At 51.2% G+C, this 16,751-nt stretch overlaps 1 protein-coding gene across 1 annotated transcript in view; it reads left to right on the top strand.

Moving 5' to 3' along the window:
• polr2a (RNA polymerase II subunit A) overlaps positions 1-16,751 on the top strand; it is a 44,816-nt gene that overhangs the window by 7,090 nt on the left and 20,975 nt on the right. Inside the window, exons 2-12 of the mRNA XM_080181916.1 lie at positions 2,647-2,779; positions 3,557-3,693; positions 4,736-4,909; positions 5,404-5,685; positions 6,783-6,944; positions 7,938-8,158; positions 9,867-9,999; positions 10,928-11,052; positions 11,955-12,165; positions 13,101-13,310; positions 14,462-14,630. Coding sequence (XP_080038042.1) covers positions 2,647-2,779; positions 3,557-3,693; positions 4,736-4,909; positions 5,404-5,685; positions 6,783-6,944; positions 7,938-8,158; positions 9,867-9,999; positions 10,928-11,052; positions 11,955-12,165; positions 13,101-13,310; positions 14,462-14,630 — 1,957 coding nt within the window. The remainder of the gene's footprint in view (positions 1-2,646; positions 2,780-3,556; positions 3,694-4,735; positions 4,910-5,403; positions 5,686-6,782; positions 6,945-7,937; positions 8,159-9,866; positions 10,000-10,927; positions 11,053-11,954; positions 12,166-13,100; positions 13,311-14,461; positions 14,631-16,751) is intronic.

Below are 16,751 nucleotides of genomic sequence, written 5' to 3'. Positions count from 1 at the left end.
TGGTGGGAGTTGGTTTCTGTAGGAGCTGGCCCCGTTTGGCTTGTTTTCCCAGGTTTCCACATGGCCGTGAGGGAAACGGGGTGAGCTGGATTGAATATGGAAAATTGGTTTCCCCTCCCAAATCTGTCATCCTGTGTGTACGATAGCTCCTGTGCTATCAGTATCTAGCGGTTGTACGCTATCTCATGTTGGCCAGACCTTCAATTCACGTGACACAATCTAGGAATATCTAGGAATGTAGTCCTGACGTTAAGCTGTGAACTTGTAGGCTCAGCTTGGCTCTTGGGCACCCTGTCCCAGGTTGGCAGTCTCTGGAGACCCACAGAGGGCAGCGATCCCCTGATTCTTGCTGTCATGGTTGAGTTAGTTGGGAAACAGCCCTATTGAGAGATCTTGTGCTCTCTCTCTCCGGTTTGATGTGATGTGATGCACTGCACTTGGCATTTTGAGTACAAGCCAGCAGAACAATGATCTAAACAGAATGGGAGAAATACTGGGCAGGTCAGGCAGTACGCACAGGGAGAGAGAAACAGGTCATGTTTGAGTCTGATCTTTCCTCAGAGTTAGACGTGCCTGATCGGAAAGGAGGCTAGAGGAAAACTGGTTGGACGGGGGTGGTACAGTGGTTAGCGCTGCTGTCTTACAACGCCAGGGACACGGGTTTGATTCCCAGCTCGGGTCACTGTCTGTGCAGAGTCTGCACGTTCTCCCCATGTCTGCGTGGCTTTCCTCCGGGTGCTCCGGTTTCCTCCTCCAGTCCAAAGATGTGCAGGTTAGGGTGGATTGGCCATGCTAAACTGACCCTTAGTGTCAGGGGGAGTAGCAGGGTAAAAGCATAGCATTATGGGGATGGGGCCTGGGTGGGATTGCAGTCTGTGCAGACTCGATGGGCCGAATAGCCTCCTGCCCTGTAGGGATTCTATAATTAAAAGACACAAGGGAAGATAATAAAAGGTGCCATAGTGAAAACCGGTCTAGAGGTACAGCGGAAAATGGGAGCAGTGATTACCATCTAACATTGAGGCCTGATTGTTGCAAGAGAGTGATGGATCACGGTGTTTAATGGTGGACAGCATTGTCGCTTAATGGAGAATTTGGTTCTTTCTTTCGTTCTCCTTTTTCCCTCCCCACCCAAAACAGCTTGTGTACAGCTCTGACGTTAGAAGTTGCGGGGGGGGGGGGGCATTTGTCTGCCCCATCCAGTATGGCTTTGCGTGGGCTATCTAACACCTTCAGCACAATGACCATCTGATCAGCCATTCGTCAAGTCCCAAGCATGTGCTACGTAGGATGATGAGGCAGGGAGGGGGAGAGAAGAACCTGATGGAGATTGACAGGCTTGGATAGAGGGGACAGTCAGAATTTTCTTCCAGGGGCAAAGGCTTAATTACTTGGGGGCATAGGTTGAAAGTGAGGGGGGTAAGGGGCAAGTTTTTCACACAGGGTGGTATGCGCCTGGAACGCAGGAGGTGGAAGAAGCAGATTTTATAGCAACATTCAAGAGGCATCTGGATAGATATATGAATAGGTGGGGAATAGAGGGATATGGAGTGTGTGGAGGCAAGAAAATATTAGAGAGGGGTCTGAGTGGGCACAGACTTGGTGGGCTGAAGGGCCTGTTCCTGTGTTGTACTGTTCGTTCTTTGCTTTTCAAAGCATAGGTGCCATTGCTTTGTTGACACATAGTTGACTGCACGGCAAGATCCCACAAGCAAACAAAATTAGTACAGGAATGTGGGACAAGCTACTTGCTCAGAGCCCATCTCAAAAATATATTTTTTGACTGTCATTTTTATTTATTATTGTTACTGTACTGGGACATAGTGAAAAGTATTGTTTCTTGCGCCCTATAAAAAGCATACTGTTCATAGAGCACTTAGATTTGATTTATTGTTGTTAGCATACAGTGAAAGGAATGTTTCTTGTGCGTATTACAGATAAAGCATGCTGCTCATAGAGAAGGAAAGGAGAGAGTGCAGAATGTAGTGTTACAGTCATAGCTAGGATGTAGAGAAAGATCAACTTAATGTGAGGTAGGTCCATTCAAAAGTCTGACAGCAGCAGGGAAGAAGCTGTTCTTGAGTCGGTCGATACGTGACCTCAGACTTTTGTATCTTTTTCCCCCGACAGAAGAAGGTGGGAGAGAGAATGTCCGGGGTGCTTGGTGTCTTGATTATACTGGCTGCTTTTCCAGAGACAGCGAGAGGGAAGTGTAGACAGAGTCAATGGATGGGAGGTTGGTTTGTGTGATGGATTGGGCTACGTTCACGACCTTTCGTAGTTCCTCGCGGTTTTGGTCAGAGCAGGAGACGTAGCAAGCTGTGATACTTAGACCACAAGCTGTGCCTTAAAATCTGCCTTAATTCCTCAGTTTCAAACTGTTTAATTGCTCCCATAAAGAACCTTGGTGTTTTACAATGGTGTTAATGTGTAAACCGTTACCATAAAGCAGTTGAGGCAGGTATCACTGATGTGTTTTAAGGGTTGGGGCGGGGGAGCTGTTTAAGCTAAAAGAAAGCAATATTGATAAGGGTGAGAGGTGAATTGTGTACAGACAGACCAGCACTGGGCTTGTTTCTTCTCTACTGGGACTTGGGTATGTCGGTTTGCGATTCCTCACAGCTTTCCTCTTGTTGTCTCACCCAGAAACGGATGTCGGTGACTGAAGGAGGAATAAAGTACTCCGAGACCACCGAGGGAGGCAGGCCCAAGCTAGGTGGGCTGATGGACCCCCGGCAAGGTGTGATCGAGAGGACTGGAAGATGCCAGACCTGTGCAGGTGAGTGATTACCCGGAGCAGGAAGAGATCCCGCTCCAGTGTTCAGCTGATGGTGTTACCCCCGACCCCCTGCCCTGTGCTTAAAACAAAGCCTCGTGAACCTCCTCTCCTTTGCTGACTCTTTCGCAACATATCCTCGCCTCGAGATTGCAAAATGTCCCTTTTTTTCGTCATGCTTGGCACAGGACCAGACTAGGAATGGTGGCATGGTGTGGTCACGTAACTATAGTTTATTTATTAGTATCACAAATGGGAAATGAAGTTATTTGAAAATCCCTCTGGTCGCTGCACCCTGGCGCCTGTTCAGGTAACACTGCGGGAGAATTTAGCACGGCCCAGTGCACTTAACCAGTATGTCTTTCAGACTGTGGGAGGAAACTGGAGCACCCAGAGGAAACCCGTGCAGACACGGAGAGAATGTGCAGGCTCCACACACAGTGACCCGCGCCAGGAATTGAACCCAGATCCCTGGCGCTGAGAGGCAGCAGTGCTAACCCAGTGTGTCTACCTGTGTTAGGAAACTTTGACAGATGGATGGTATTTACGTATCGATGGGCCATGATTCAGTCAGTGGCGGGGTAGACTCCTTTTGCCTGTTATCCATGCCCGTGTTGTCTAATAGTAGAATCTCTCAGGAGCAGAAACTGTGGCTAGTTTTAGTCCCTCCCGCTCTCTCACTCAGGCCCTGAGAGCAGTAGCGATACACCACCCCTCCCCTCTCACCCCCTGTCTGCCCTGTGTGACACTTGGAAGATAATCTGTTATCTCCACTTGTAGGTAACATGACAGAATGCCCGGGCCACTTTGGACACATTGAGCTGGCAAAGCCAGTTTTCCATGTTGGCTTTCTGACAAAGACAATGAAAGTTCTGCGCTGTGTCTGCTTCTTCTGTTCCAAACTGCTGGTAGACTCTGTAAGTAGCACCTCTCATATTGCACAGTATTTACAGCTCGTCTTGCAATGTTGTCTCTGACTTGTCTCCTTCCTGCGACGTTGGGGCCGCAATGAATAGCGAGCCTGAGATGTTGGGACTATAATGAGTTGTGACCCTGTGACATTGGGGCTGTAATGAGGAGTGAGCCTATAATATTTCACCCATGTGCAGGGCAATATTTACATTTGGGCTGATGTGTTGCACACGTTATTTGCCACTTAAGTGCCAGGCAGTGACCATCACCGAGAGAATCCAGTAATCTCCCCTTGCATCTCAGTGACGTTATCGTTGCTGAGTCCTCCCATTGCCAGCCATATTGGGAGTTACCATTGACCAGAAACTGAACTGGGACCTAGCCATATAAATACTGTGGCTACCAGACCAGGTCAGAGACTGGGAATCCTGTGGAGAGTCCCTCCCTCCCTATCCCACCCAGCCTGTCCACCATCTACAAGGCACAAGTCAGGAGTGTGATGGAATACTCCCCACTTGCCTGGATGGGTGCAACTCCATCAACACTCAAAGCTCGACACCATCCAGGACAAAGCTTGTTTGCCATTCCATCCACCACCTTCAATACTAATCCCCTCCACCACTGATGCGCAGTTGTAACCGTGTGCCATCTACAAGATGCACTGTGGAACCTTCTAAACCCTAGCCTGTACCATGTAGAAGGGCAACAGACACATGGGGAACACCACCACCTGGGTGTTCCCCTCCGAGCCCTGCACCAACCTGACTTGGAAATATATCGGCCATAAATACAGTGTATACAAAAGTAGACTGCGTTGGGGTACTTTGTATAATGTTCAAAATGAAACTTGTACATCTGATGTAATTTTATAAGATGTAAATTTTAAATTTAAACTTAAAACACAAGTTGGAATTGGAAGGGTTTCCTCTCGTGATGATCCAGCCTGCACTGGAGAGAAACCTCCTGATTTTAACCTTGCCTTTGATCTGTGTCATTACTTACCAGGATCTCGCTTCTCCCTCCTCCCCTTTTTTTTTTGTCTGTTAGAACAATCCCAAAATCAAAGACATCTTGATCAAATCGAAGGGGCAGCCACGGAAGCGTCTCACCCACGTCTACGATCTCTGCAAAGGGAAGAACATCTGCGAAGGCGGTGAGGAGATGGACAACAAGTTCGGGGTGGAGCAGCAGGAGGGCGAGGAAGACCTGACCAAGGAGAAGGTAACTACAGCGGGTTAGTGCTGCTGCCTCACAGCGCCAGGGACCCGGGTTCAATTCCTGGCTTGGGGTCACTGTGTGGAGTTTGCACATTCTCTCCGTGTCTGTGTGGGTCTCCTCCGGGTGCTCCAGTTTCCTCCCACAGTCCAAAAGACTGGTTAGGGGATTGGCCATGCTAAATTGCCCCTTAATGTCCAAAGATGTGTAGGTTAGGGGGAATTGGCTGTGCTAATTTGCCCCTAATGTTGGATTTGCAGGGTAGATATCTGGGGTTATGGAGACTGGGCTTGGGTGGGATTGTGCAGACTTGATGGACCGATTGGCCTCCTTCTGCACTGTAGAGATTCTACTCTCTGAAAGACCTCTGGGTTTTTTAGTGACTAACTTGTTTTTATAGCTTATTGGTTCCCTGCATCGAATCATTACAAGTGGATTGTCCTGAGCTTGATTGGATTGTGTTGTCACCCCCTGCACTGTGGTTCCTCTTTCCCCCACAGGGTCATGGAGGCTGTGGCCGGTACCAGCCCCGCATTCGGAGGGTGGGCTTGGAGCTGTATGCCGAGTGGAAGCACGTGAACGAGGACTCTCAGGAGAAAAAAATCCTGCTGAACCCGGAACGAGTGTACGAGATCTTCAAGCGCATCACGGACGAGGAGTGTGTGATCCTGGGCATGGACCCCAAGTACGCCAAGCCAGAGTGGATGATTCTGACTGTACTCCCTGTGCCGCCACTCTCAGTGCGTCCCGCTGTCGTCATGCAGGGATCTGCACGTAACCAGGTACCAATCTTCCCAGCGGAGCGACAGGGAAGCACAGAATATGGGTGGGAAACACTCAGTGGGGTCAGGGAGCAAGTGTTAGGGTGGGACAGACAGATCAAAACTGAACACTGCAGAAAATGTATATTCAGAGTCCTGGGAAAACCTCACAGCTTAGTGTCCAAAGATGTGTAGGTTAGGGGGATTGGCCATGCTAAATTGTCCCTTAGTGTCCAAAGATGGATTAGCGGGTAAATATGTAGGGATATGGGGGTAGGGCCAGGGTGGGACTGTGGTCGGTGCAGATTCGATGGCCGGGTGGCCTCTCTCTGCACTGTAGGGTTTCTATGAGCTCTGCGATCTGGAGGCAGTACGAAGTCTCTCAACACCTAACGAAGGAGCAGCGTTTCCAAATAAACCTGTTAGGCTTTAATCTGGTGTTGTGAGACTGCTTACTGTGCCCCATCCCAGTCCAATGCTGGCGTCTCCACTTCATGAAATCTGGAGAGAGGAATGAGGGAGATATTCAGAATGCACGCACGCACAGGTTGGGGAGAAGCAGTTTGCCAGCCATCGTGCTCCCGATTGGGATCCGGTTCTGCTTCCTCCCTTGGTTGAATAGCTAAGTACTCGCACACGTAGGGAGGGGACTGGCTGCTTGGCTGGGGTTTTCTCAAGGCAGCTGGCTCTCCCCAGGTCGTGAGGCCTCCTAGGGAGGGGTTGGGGGGGGGGGGGGTGCGGGGGGCGGTGGGTAGAGAGAAGTTGGCAGAGGTTGTGAAGAGAAAGGCAGTGCAAGCTTTGAGCTGGCTTTTTTAAGAATGTGGAGGCCAGGTCATTGAGTGTCTTTAAGACAGAGATAGAGAGGTTCTTGATTAATAAGGGGTCAGGGGTTATGGGGAAAAGGCAGGAGAATGGGGATGAGAAAAATATCAGCCGTGATTGAATGGCGGGGCAGATTGGATGGGCTGAGTGGCCTAATTCTGCCCCTATGTCTTAGGTGCTAAACCCAGTGCATCTTCCCTTTCTGTGAAAAATGGTCGGGGGGGGGGGGGGCAGACTTTGCTCTCTCGCTGCATTGTGAAAATGTGTAAATCCGTGTTTCTTCCCCCTGTTTTCAGGATGATCTGACCCACAAACTGGCCGATATTGTCAAAATCAACAATCAGCTGCGGAGGAACGAACAGAATGGTGCAGCGGCCCACGTCATTGCCGAGGATGTGAAACTCCTGCAGTTCCACGTGGCCACCATGGTGGACAATGAACTTCCGGGGCTTCCCAGGGTGAGTGACAGCCTGGGGTAGCAGTGTGATATCGCTGAGGGGGAGGGTTGATGCGCGAGTCCTCGGTGGTGGGGGGGGGGGGGATCTCACAAGACTTTGTCTGATTTCTTTCATCGCCGGTGGGGATGGTTTCACAGAATCGTAGAATCCCAGCAGTGTGGGAGGAGGCCATTCAGCCCATCGAATCTGCACCAACCTCATTCCCACCCAGGCCCTATTCCCGTAATCCCGCATTGTTTACCCTGCTGGACCCCCTGACACTCAGGGTCAATTTAACATGGCCAATCCACCTAATTCACACATCTTTGGGCTGTGGGAGGAAACCCACGCAGACACAGGGAGAACATGCAAACTCCACATGAGCAGTGACCCAAGCTGTGAAGCAACGGTGCTAACCACCATGCTGCCACATGTGGGGTTGTGGGGATAGGGCCTGGGTGGGTTTGTTGTTGATGCAGGCTAGATGGGCTGAATGGCCATCTCCTGTGCTGTTAGATTCCACAATCTATAAGAGGACATGAAAGGTGCTGGTTAAATGCAGTTTCAATGCCTGTGTTTAGTGTGCACGTTCTCCCTGTGTCTGTGTGGGTTTCCTCTGGGTGCTCCAGTTTTCTCCCACACTCCAAAGATGTGCAGATTAGGCACATTAGTGGGGTAAGTACATGGAGTTACGGGAATAGGATAGGGATAGGTCTGGGTGAGGTGCTGAGTGTAGGTTAAGTGGGTTGGCCATGCCAAATTATCCCTTAATGTCAGGGGGATTAGCAGCGTTAATACATGGGGTTATAGGGATAGGGCCCGGGTGGGATCGGGGTCAGTGCAGGCTCAATGGACCAAATGGCGGCCTCCTGCACTGTAGGGATTCTGTGATCTATAAGAGGAGGTGAAAATTGCCAGTTAAATGCAGTTTCGATGCTCCTTGGGGTTTTTGTCTGTGGGTTTTGAGCTGCTCCTTCTGTCCTGAGAACATGCCGATGTGCTCTCCGATTCCAGGCAATGCAAAAGTCCGGCCGACCGCTGAAGTCCCTGAAACAGAGGCTGAAGGGGAAAGAAGGACGTGTGCGTGGTAACCTGATGGGGAAGCGGGTGGACTTCTCAGCGCGGACAGTCATCACGCCCGACCCCAACCTCTCCATCGATCAGGTCGGTGTGCCGCGATCCATCGCTGCCAACATGACCTTCCCGGAGATCGTCACGCCATTCAACATCGACAGGTATTGGTGACAACTCTCCCTCTCTGCATACTGGGACAACAGGCATTCCCTCTCCCTCTCCCTCTCCCCTCCCTCTCCCTCTCCCTCTCCCTCTCCCTCTCCCTCTCCCTCTCCCTCTCCCTCTCCCTCTCCCTCTCCCTCTCCCTCTCCCTCTCCCGACACTGACTGTGAGCTTATGCAGCATCTTGTGTTTTGATTACTAGCATTGGTCTTATTTTATTTACTTTTTTGAATTTCGTTTGGGTTCAGTGATGAGCAGGGATTCCTCCCACCACCCCCCTCTCTGACTTCTCTGTCAACACCCTGAACTCCTCTATCATTTCCCATGGGGCAGCACAGTGGGTTAGCACTGCTGCCTCATAGCCGCAGGGACCCTGGTTCAATCCCAGCGGCACGGTGACACAGTGGGTTAGCACTGCTGCCTCACAGCCGCAGGGACCCTGGTTCAATCCCAGCGGCACGGTGACACAGTGGGTTAGCACTGCTGCCTCACAGCGACCCGGGTTCAATCCCAGCGGCACAGTGACACAGTGGGTTAGCGCTGCTGCCTCACAGGGACCCGGGTTCAATCCCAGCGGCACGGTGACACAGTGGGTTAGCGCTGCTGTCTCACAGGGACCCGGGTTCAGTCCCAGCGGCACGGTGACACAGTGGGTTAGCGCTGCTGTCTCACAGGGACCCGGGTTCAATCCCAGCGGCACGGTGACACAGTGGGTTAGCGCTGCTGTCTCACAGGGACCCGGGTTCAATCCCAGCGGCACGGTGACACAGTGGGTTAGCGCTGCTGCCTCACAGGGACCCGGGTTCAATCCCAGCGGCACGGTGACACAGTGGGTTAGCGCTGCTGTCTCACAGGGACCCGGGTTCAATCCCAGCGGCACGGTGACACAGTGGGTTAGCGCTGCTGCCTCACAGGGACCCGGGTTCAATCCCAGCGGCACGGTGACACAGTGGGTTAGCGCTGCTGTCTCACAGGGACCCGGGTTCAATCCCAGCGGCACGGTGACACAGTGGGTTAGCGCTGCTGTCTCACAGCGCCAGGGACCCGGGTTCAATCCCAGCGGCACGGTGACACAGTGGGTTAGCGCTGCTGTCTCACAGGGACCCGGGTTCAATCCCAGCAGCACAGTGACACAGTGGGTTAGCGCTGCTGTCTCACAGCGCCAGGGACCCGGGTTCAATCCCAGCGGCACGGTGACACAGTGGGTTAGCGCTGCTGCCTCACAGGGACCCGGGTTCAATCCCAGCAGCACGGTGACACAGTGGGTTAGTGCTGCTGTCTCACAGCGCCAGGGACCCGGGTTCAATCCCAGCGGCACGGTGACACAGTGGGTTAGCGCTGCTGCCTCACAGGGACCCGGGTTCAATCCCAGCGGCACGGTGACACAGTGGGTTCGCACTGCTGCTCAGCGCCAGGGACCCGGGTTCAATTCCTGGCTTGGGCCACTGTGTGGAGTTCACATAGGTTTCCTCCCACAGTCCGAGAGATATGCTGGTTAGGGTGCATTGGGCCGTACTAAATTCTCCTTCAGTGTTACCCGAACAGGTGCCGGAGTGTGGCAACTAGGGGATTTTCACAGTAACCCTCGTTGCAGTGTTAATGTCAGCCTATTTGTGACCCCAGTGAATAAACTGAAACTTCTCTTGCGCCCGTGCTGGACACTGCGCCGCTCCAGGTTTTTGACTGTTTGCGATGGTGCTTTTACAGACTCCAGGAGTTGGTGAGGAGAGGCAACAATCAGTATCCAGGCGCCAAGTACATCATCCGAGACAACGGTGACCGAATCGACTTGCGTTTCCATCCCAAACCCAGCGATCTGCACCTTCAAATCGGATACCGGGTCAGTCCAGCATGTTTGTGATGTGAGGGGTGTATACAGCTTAGTCTATACCAGCCAGGAGGGATGTGTGTTACTTGATTTGTCCCTGTCAGGAGTGTGCAGTTATACTGTCACCTTGAAGCCTTGGAGCTGAATCCAGATCTGGAAGATGTTTTTTGGGTGCTGTGGTTTACGACTCCAGTCTTGTCCAGGCAGGGTTCAGTGGGAGAAAAGTGTCTCCTTTAGAATCTCTCATCACTTTATAAATTTACAGTTTAAGATTCTGACACTCCCCTGATTTTACAAATCTTCATCCTTGTTTTCAAATCCCGCTGGCCTCGGGAGGCTGTCTGCCTAACAACCTGCAGCCCTTCAACCTCCCCGAGATCTCCTCAATTCTCCAGTACTTGTCTCTTAACCACTGTGCTGCCCACAATGTTTAGCACTGCTGCCTCACAGCACCGGGGTCACGGGTTCAATCCCGGCCTCGGGATTGTCTGTCTATGAAGTTTGCATGTTCTCTGCAGGTGCTCTGGTCACCTCCCACAGTACAACAACGTGAGGGTTAGGTGGATTGGCCATACTAAACTGTCACTTAGTATCCATAGATATGCAGGTTAGGTGGATTGGCCATGTTAAATTGCCCCTTAGTGTCCAAAGATGTGCAGGTTAGGTGGATTAGCCATGCTATAAATTACAGCCAATGAGGTACATCTGAAATGTAAGGTGCTGTGGATGGGACTGGCCCATGGATGCTGAGAGTTTGGGTGTTTGTGCTCACAGCAGGTGGAGCTTGCTGGGTGGGGGAGGAAGAAATACTGTTTTTTTTTTAATATTTTACTTTGCTGCAGCTAACCTTGTTGATCATTGCTGCAGCCAATCTTGATTGTCGCCTAGTGTTGTACCTGCTCCCGCCACTGACAGTATACCTCCTGTCTGTCCATTCTAGGTGGAGCGGCACATGTGTGACGGTGACATTGTCATCTTTAACAGACAGCCCACTCTGCACAAAATGTCAATGATGGGGCACAAGGTGCGGATCCTGCCCTGGTCAACCTTTCGCCTTAATCTCAGGTCAGTGGCTGTCCCTTGTGGAAATCTCTCTCCTTCCTTCTCTCTGTCTCTCTCTCTCTGGTGCATGCGTCTCGTTCAAAAAGGGGGGGGGTGGGGGTGATGGTATGAAGATGACAGGTGTCCCAATTGTTTTTGGGACAGGGAGGGGGCAGTAGATTAATTTTTAATTGGTAATGGGGGGTTGAAGGGTTATGGGGATGGGGAGCATCTCAGCCATGATCGAATGGGGGAGCAAACTCGATGGGCTGAATGGCCCGATTCTGCTCCTATATCTTATGAATTACCAGTTTCAGCAATTCATTCAATGGCTAAGACATCCTTGCTGACCTCTCTGCCAGGGCAGCGGGCAGGGGTATCAGAATGTGATGACCCTTGTTACTGAATAGCTCATTGACACAGTTCCCCAACCCCCAGATAATCTGTTATTTTATGGTGTTGGGGTAGGAGTACAGGAATGGGTGTGGTTAACGCTGCTGACTTCCAGCGCCAGGGACCTGGGTTAGATTCCTGGCTTGGGACACTGTGTGGAGTCTCCCTGTGGCTGCTACTGTTTACTCCAGGTGCTCCAGTTTCCTCCCACAGTCCAAAGATGTGCAGGTTAGGTGGTTTGGCCATGCTAAGTTGCCCCTTTGTGCCCAAAGATGTGTAGGTTAAGGGGATTAGAGGGGTAAGTACTTGGGGCTGTGGGGAACAGGTCTGGGTGGAATTGCCCCTTAGTGTCAGGGAGATTAAGTGGGTTTATGGGGATAGGGCCTGGGTGGGACTGTTGACGGTGCAGACTCGATGGGCTGAATGGCAGCCTCCTATACTGTAGGGATTGTATGGTATGGATTGTCAGGGTGGGGGGTACCTTGCCGTTTTGGAGATAACCGCACTGTTAATGTTCTTGTTTCTCCGTGCAGTGTGACCACTCCGTACAACGCTGATTTTGACGGTGACGAGATGAATCTCCATTTACCTCAGTCCCTGGAGACACGAGCGGAGATCCAGGAGTTGGCCATGGTCCCCAGGATGATTGTCACGCCTCAGTCCAACCGACCCGTCATGGGGATTGTGCAGGACACTCTGACAGCCGTGCGCAAGTTCACAAAGCGCGATGTCTTCATGGACAGAGTAAGATTTCTCGCTGAGGTCCAGGCTCTGAATTGTGGCTCTGATTTTAACCCCCATCCCACACCCAGTCTGTGTCATAGGATAGGAGCAGGAGGAGGCCATTCGGCCCTTCGAGCCTGCTCCGCCCTTCATCACCATCATGTCTGATCATCCAACTCAATAGCCTCATCCTGCTTTCTCCCCATAACCTTTGATCCCATTCACCCCCAGGTGCTCTATCCAGCCACCTCTTGAATATATTCAATGTTTTGGCATCAACTACTTCCACAGGCTCACCACTCTCTGGGTGAAGAAATGTCTCCTCACCTCCATCCTAAATGGCCTACCCTGAATCCTCTCTGACTCCCTGGTTCTGGACTCCCCCCACCACTGGGAACATCCTCCCTGCATCTACCCTGTCTAGTCCTGTTACAATTTTATAAGTGTCTCTGAGATTCCCTCCCCTCAGTGGGGGCAGATTTCTCCTCATACCCTCCTCATTGTGGTGGCACAGCAGTTGGCAGTGCTGCTTCACAGTGCCAGGGATTTGGGTTTGACCCCAGCTTGGGTTACTGTCTGTGTGGAGTCTGCATATTCTCCCTGTGTCTGCGTGGGTTTCCTCAGGGTGCTCTGGTTTCCTCCCACACTCTGAAAAATGTGCTGGTTAGGTGCTAAATTCTCCCTCAGTGTTACCTGAACAGGCGCCTGAGTGTGGCGACTAGGGGATTTTCACAGTAACTTAATTGCAGTGTTAGTGTAAGCTGACTCGTGATGCTAATAAATAAACTTTTACTTTACATTCTACACCCTCTGCTTCTCTGTGGATGATGTGCTTTGTCTGCCTGTGTCGTGTGCAAGAAAAATACTTTTCACTGTATACTAATGTATGTGACAATAATAAGTCAAAGATTGTAGTTACCCTCTGTCTGATGTGTTGTTCTCTTCCTCTGGCCCAGGGTGAAGTCATGAACCTGTTGATGCATCTGTCCACCTGGGATGGGAAAGTGCCCCAGCCTTCCATCCTGAAACCTCGGCCGCTGTGGACCGGGAAGCAGATCTTCACCCTGGTCATCCCTGGACACATTAACTGCATCCGGACACACAGCACTCACCCAGACGAGGAGGACAATGGTCCTTACAAACACATCTCACCTGGGGACACAAAGGTAACATGCAGCACCTCCTGCTTCCTCCCCTATAGAGATTCCGTGATTTCTATTCACCGCGGCCAGCCCCACGTTCTCCCGCTCCTCCTCGGGAGCAAGTTCCACATTCACCCCGCCCTCCTCGAGAGGGGGAGGTGCGAGATCCCACCTTCTCCCCGCTCCTTACCCCCTGAGGGTGTGGGGCGTGAGATCCTTCCCCTGAGGGAGGGGGGAAGGGGTGTGGGGTGGCAAGGTCCTGCTTCCTCCCCTCTTTCTGCCTCTGATCTGGAAGATGAGCAGTGCATCATTAGATGCTGCTGGGAGGCGTACTGAATTTTGACTGGTGGCACAGTGGTTAGCACTGCTGTCTCACAGCGCCAGGGACCCGGGTTGGATCACTGTCTGTGTGGAGTTTGCACATTCTCTCCACGTCTGCAAGAATCTCCTCCGGGTGCCCTGGTCTCTTCCCAAAGTCGGAAAGACGTACTGGCTAGTGCTAAATTCTCCCTCAGTGTACCTGAGCAGGCGCCGGAGTGTGGCAACAAGGGCATTCTTACTAACTTCATTGCAGTGTTAATGTCAGCCAAATTGTGACTAATAAATAAACTAACTTATCTGAGCATCCCCAGTTTTGGTAACTTGTGGCATATCTCAATATATCCTAAACTATTAAAAGTTTAAAATTTATTTGTTAATCGCAAGTAAGCTTACATGAGCAGCTTGAAGTTACTGTGAAAATCCCCGAGTCGCCACACTCCGGCACCTGTTCGGGTTACACTGAGGGAGAACTTAGCACGGTCCAATGCACCCTAACCAGCATGTGGGAGGAAACCGGAGCACCCAGAGGAAACCCACGCAGACGTGGGGAGAGTGTGCAGACTCTGCACAGACAGTGACCCAAGCTGGGAATTGAACCTGGGTCCCTGGCGCTGAGGCAGCAGTGCGAACCACCCAGTACTTTGGAAACATTAACACACTGAATTACCTTGTGTTAACTCCTCCTTGTTCTGTAGAACAGAGAATCTCCTCACAGCTGAGCACAGTCTTGTGTGTAAATGTACATTGACAGAGTAGTTGATTCACTAAGTGTGCAATGTTAGCTCTCTGTGAATGTGATTAAGAGGCCGCTTCTGGTGGTTGTTCATTCTGTCTCCCTCCTCTCCCTCGTGTAGGTGATTGTGGAGAACGGGGAGCTGATTATGGGCATCCTGTGTAAGAAGTCTCTGGGTACCTCGGCAGGCTCCTTGGTACACATCACCTTCCTGGAGATGGGTCACGATATCACCAGACTGTTCTACAGCAACATCCAGACTGTCATCAACAACTGGCTATTGATTGAAGGTAATGGCTGAAGAGGGCCCTGGAGATATTAAACCGCAACGCATCCCGCGTTGGGTACGCGCTGTTTCCGTCACTCTCTGCAACGGGGGGTGGGGGGGCGTAGATTTACAAGAGATTTCTTTTTATTCATGGGCCTCGCTGGCTGGGCCCGTGTCTATTACCCATCCCTAGTTGCCCTTAGAGGGCAGTTGAGAGTTACCCACGTTGCTGTGGCTCTGGAGTCACATGTCGGCCAGACCGGGGTAAGGATGGCAGATTTCCTTCCCTAAAGGAAACCAGATGGGTTTTTCCAACAATGGGTCACCAGGAGATTCTTAATTCCAGATTTTTTTTATTGAATTGAAACTCTACCATCCGCCATGGCGGGATTCGAACCCGGGTCCCCCAGAAACATTAGCTGAATTCCTGGATTAATTGTCTAGTGATAATCCCACGAGTCCATCACCTTCCCTTTGCATTTGTACAGAACTGTCCACCTCTGGCTGTGCCTTGTTCCTGCCTGTCTGTAACCAGTCAGTCCGACTCCTGTCAATTGAAACTCAAAACCAAAAAACAAAGGATGAGGTTAGGACACCATGCTCCATCACTGGGCCACACAGATTCCAGAATAACTTTTATATAAAATAAAAGGCAAGGGGGAAAGAATTGAAAAGAGTAAGGGGCCAGGATGTGACAGCTCAGAGATATCACAGGCATGAAGGGCTAAATGGTAAAACTAATTTGTTCCAATACCTAGAACATGTAGAATCCTACAGTGCAGAGAGAGGCCATTCGACCCATCGAGTCTGCAACGACCACAATTCCCCCACCCAGGCCTTATTCCCATAACCCCATGCGTTTACCCTAGCTCGTCCCTCTATCGCTAAGCAGCAATCTTTAGCATGGCCAATTCACCTAATCTACACATCTTTCAGACTGTGGGAAGAAACCGGAGCACCTGCAGGAAACCCACGCAGACACAAGGAGAATGTACGGAGTCGGCATAGACTGACTGAGGCCGAGACTCAAACCCCTGGCACTGTGAGGCAGCAGTGCTAACCACTGCCACCCTAAGATGCACAAGCTCTGTTCACAAGATCCAGAGATGTGCGGGTTAGGTTGATTAGCCATGCTCAATTGCCCCTGAGTGTCAGGTGGATTAGTAAGGTAAATGCGTGGGGTCACAGTGGTAGGCCCTGGGTGCAGGCTCGGTGGGTCAAATAGCCTCTTTCTTAGGAGTGCACAAACTCTACATAGACAGTGACCCAAGCCGAGAATCGAACCCAGGTTCTTGGCACTGAGAGGCAGCAGTGCAAATCACTCTGCCATCGTGCTGCCGTCTCCCAGCGTAGCCCCAGTGAGATTGTCTGTCTGGTTTGTGTTCATCCTCCTTCCCTCGCATGGTTGTGCTTCTGTGGCGACTGTGTAGATTCACACAGGAGGTACATTAATACTGGAGTAAGAGACTGTGCTGCTGGACAGGAACCCCATCTGTGAGCAGCAAGACTATTGCTCCGATAACTTTTGAAAACAATGCCCGCCTGCTATGTTGTCGGGGCCCAGGTTGAGAGAAGACCTGTCCGTTCATACAGAGAACTGACGTTGCAGCCAACTCTCTCTCCCTTCAGCCTGATTACCCCGTGCTGTAAGTTGCTGCTGCCCTCTCTCCCCACTGGGTGATGCTCTGTGCTGCAGTGTGCTCATTCCTCCACCAGAGCAGCAGTGTGACGTGCCACTCTCCCTGCCTGACTGGAACCGGTTAACCCAACAGCAAGTAAGCTCCACTCACAACAGACTGGCTTCCCTCGTGTGACTGTGTACAGTTCTGGTCACCATATTATAGAAAGGGTATTATTAAACTAGAAAGAGTGCAGAACAGATTTACTAGGATGCTACCGGGACTTTTGATGGTTTGAGTTATAAGGAGAGGCTGGATAGACTGGGACTTTTTTCTCTAGACTGTAGGAGACAGTAGGGTGATCTTATAGAGGGCTATAAAATAATGAGGGGCACAGATCAGATAGATAGTCAATATCTTTTCCCAAAGATAGGGGAGCCTAGAACTAGAGGGCACGGGTTTAAGTGAGAGGGGAGAGATACAAGTGTCCAGAGGGGCAATTTTCTCAAGGTGGTGAGTGTCTG

This window comes from Carcharhinus amblyrhynchos, unplaced genomic scaffold (genome assembly GCF_965287045.1).
Source record: "Carcharhinus amblyrhynchos unplaced genomic scaffold, sCarAmb.v2.hapA scaffold_43, whole genome shotgun sequence".
In the NCBI taxonomy this organism is placed as follows: Eukaryota; Metazoa; Chordata; class Chondrichthyes; order Carcharhiniformes; family Carcharhinidae; genus Carcharhinus; species Carcharhinus amblyrhynchos.
Note: the sequence above shows the minus strand (reverse complement) of the source record. Positions and strands in the feature narration are given on the sequence as shown.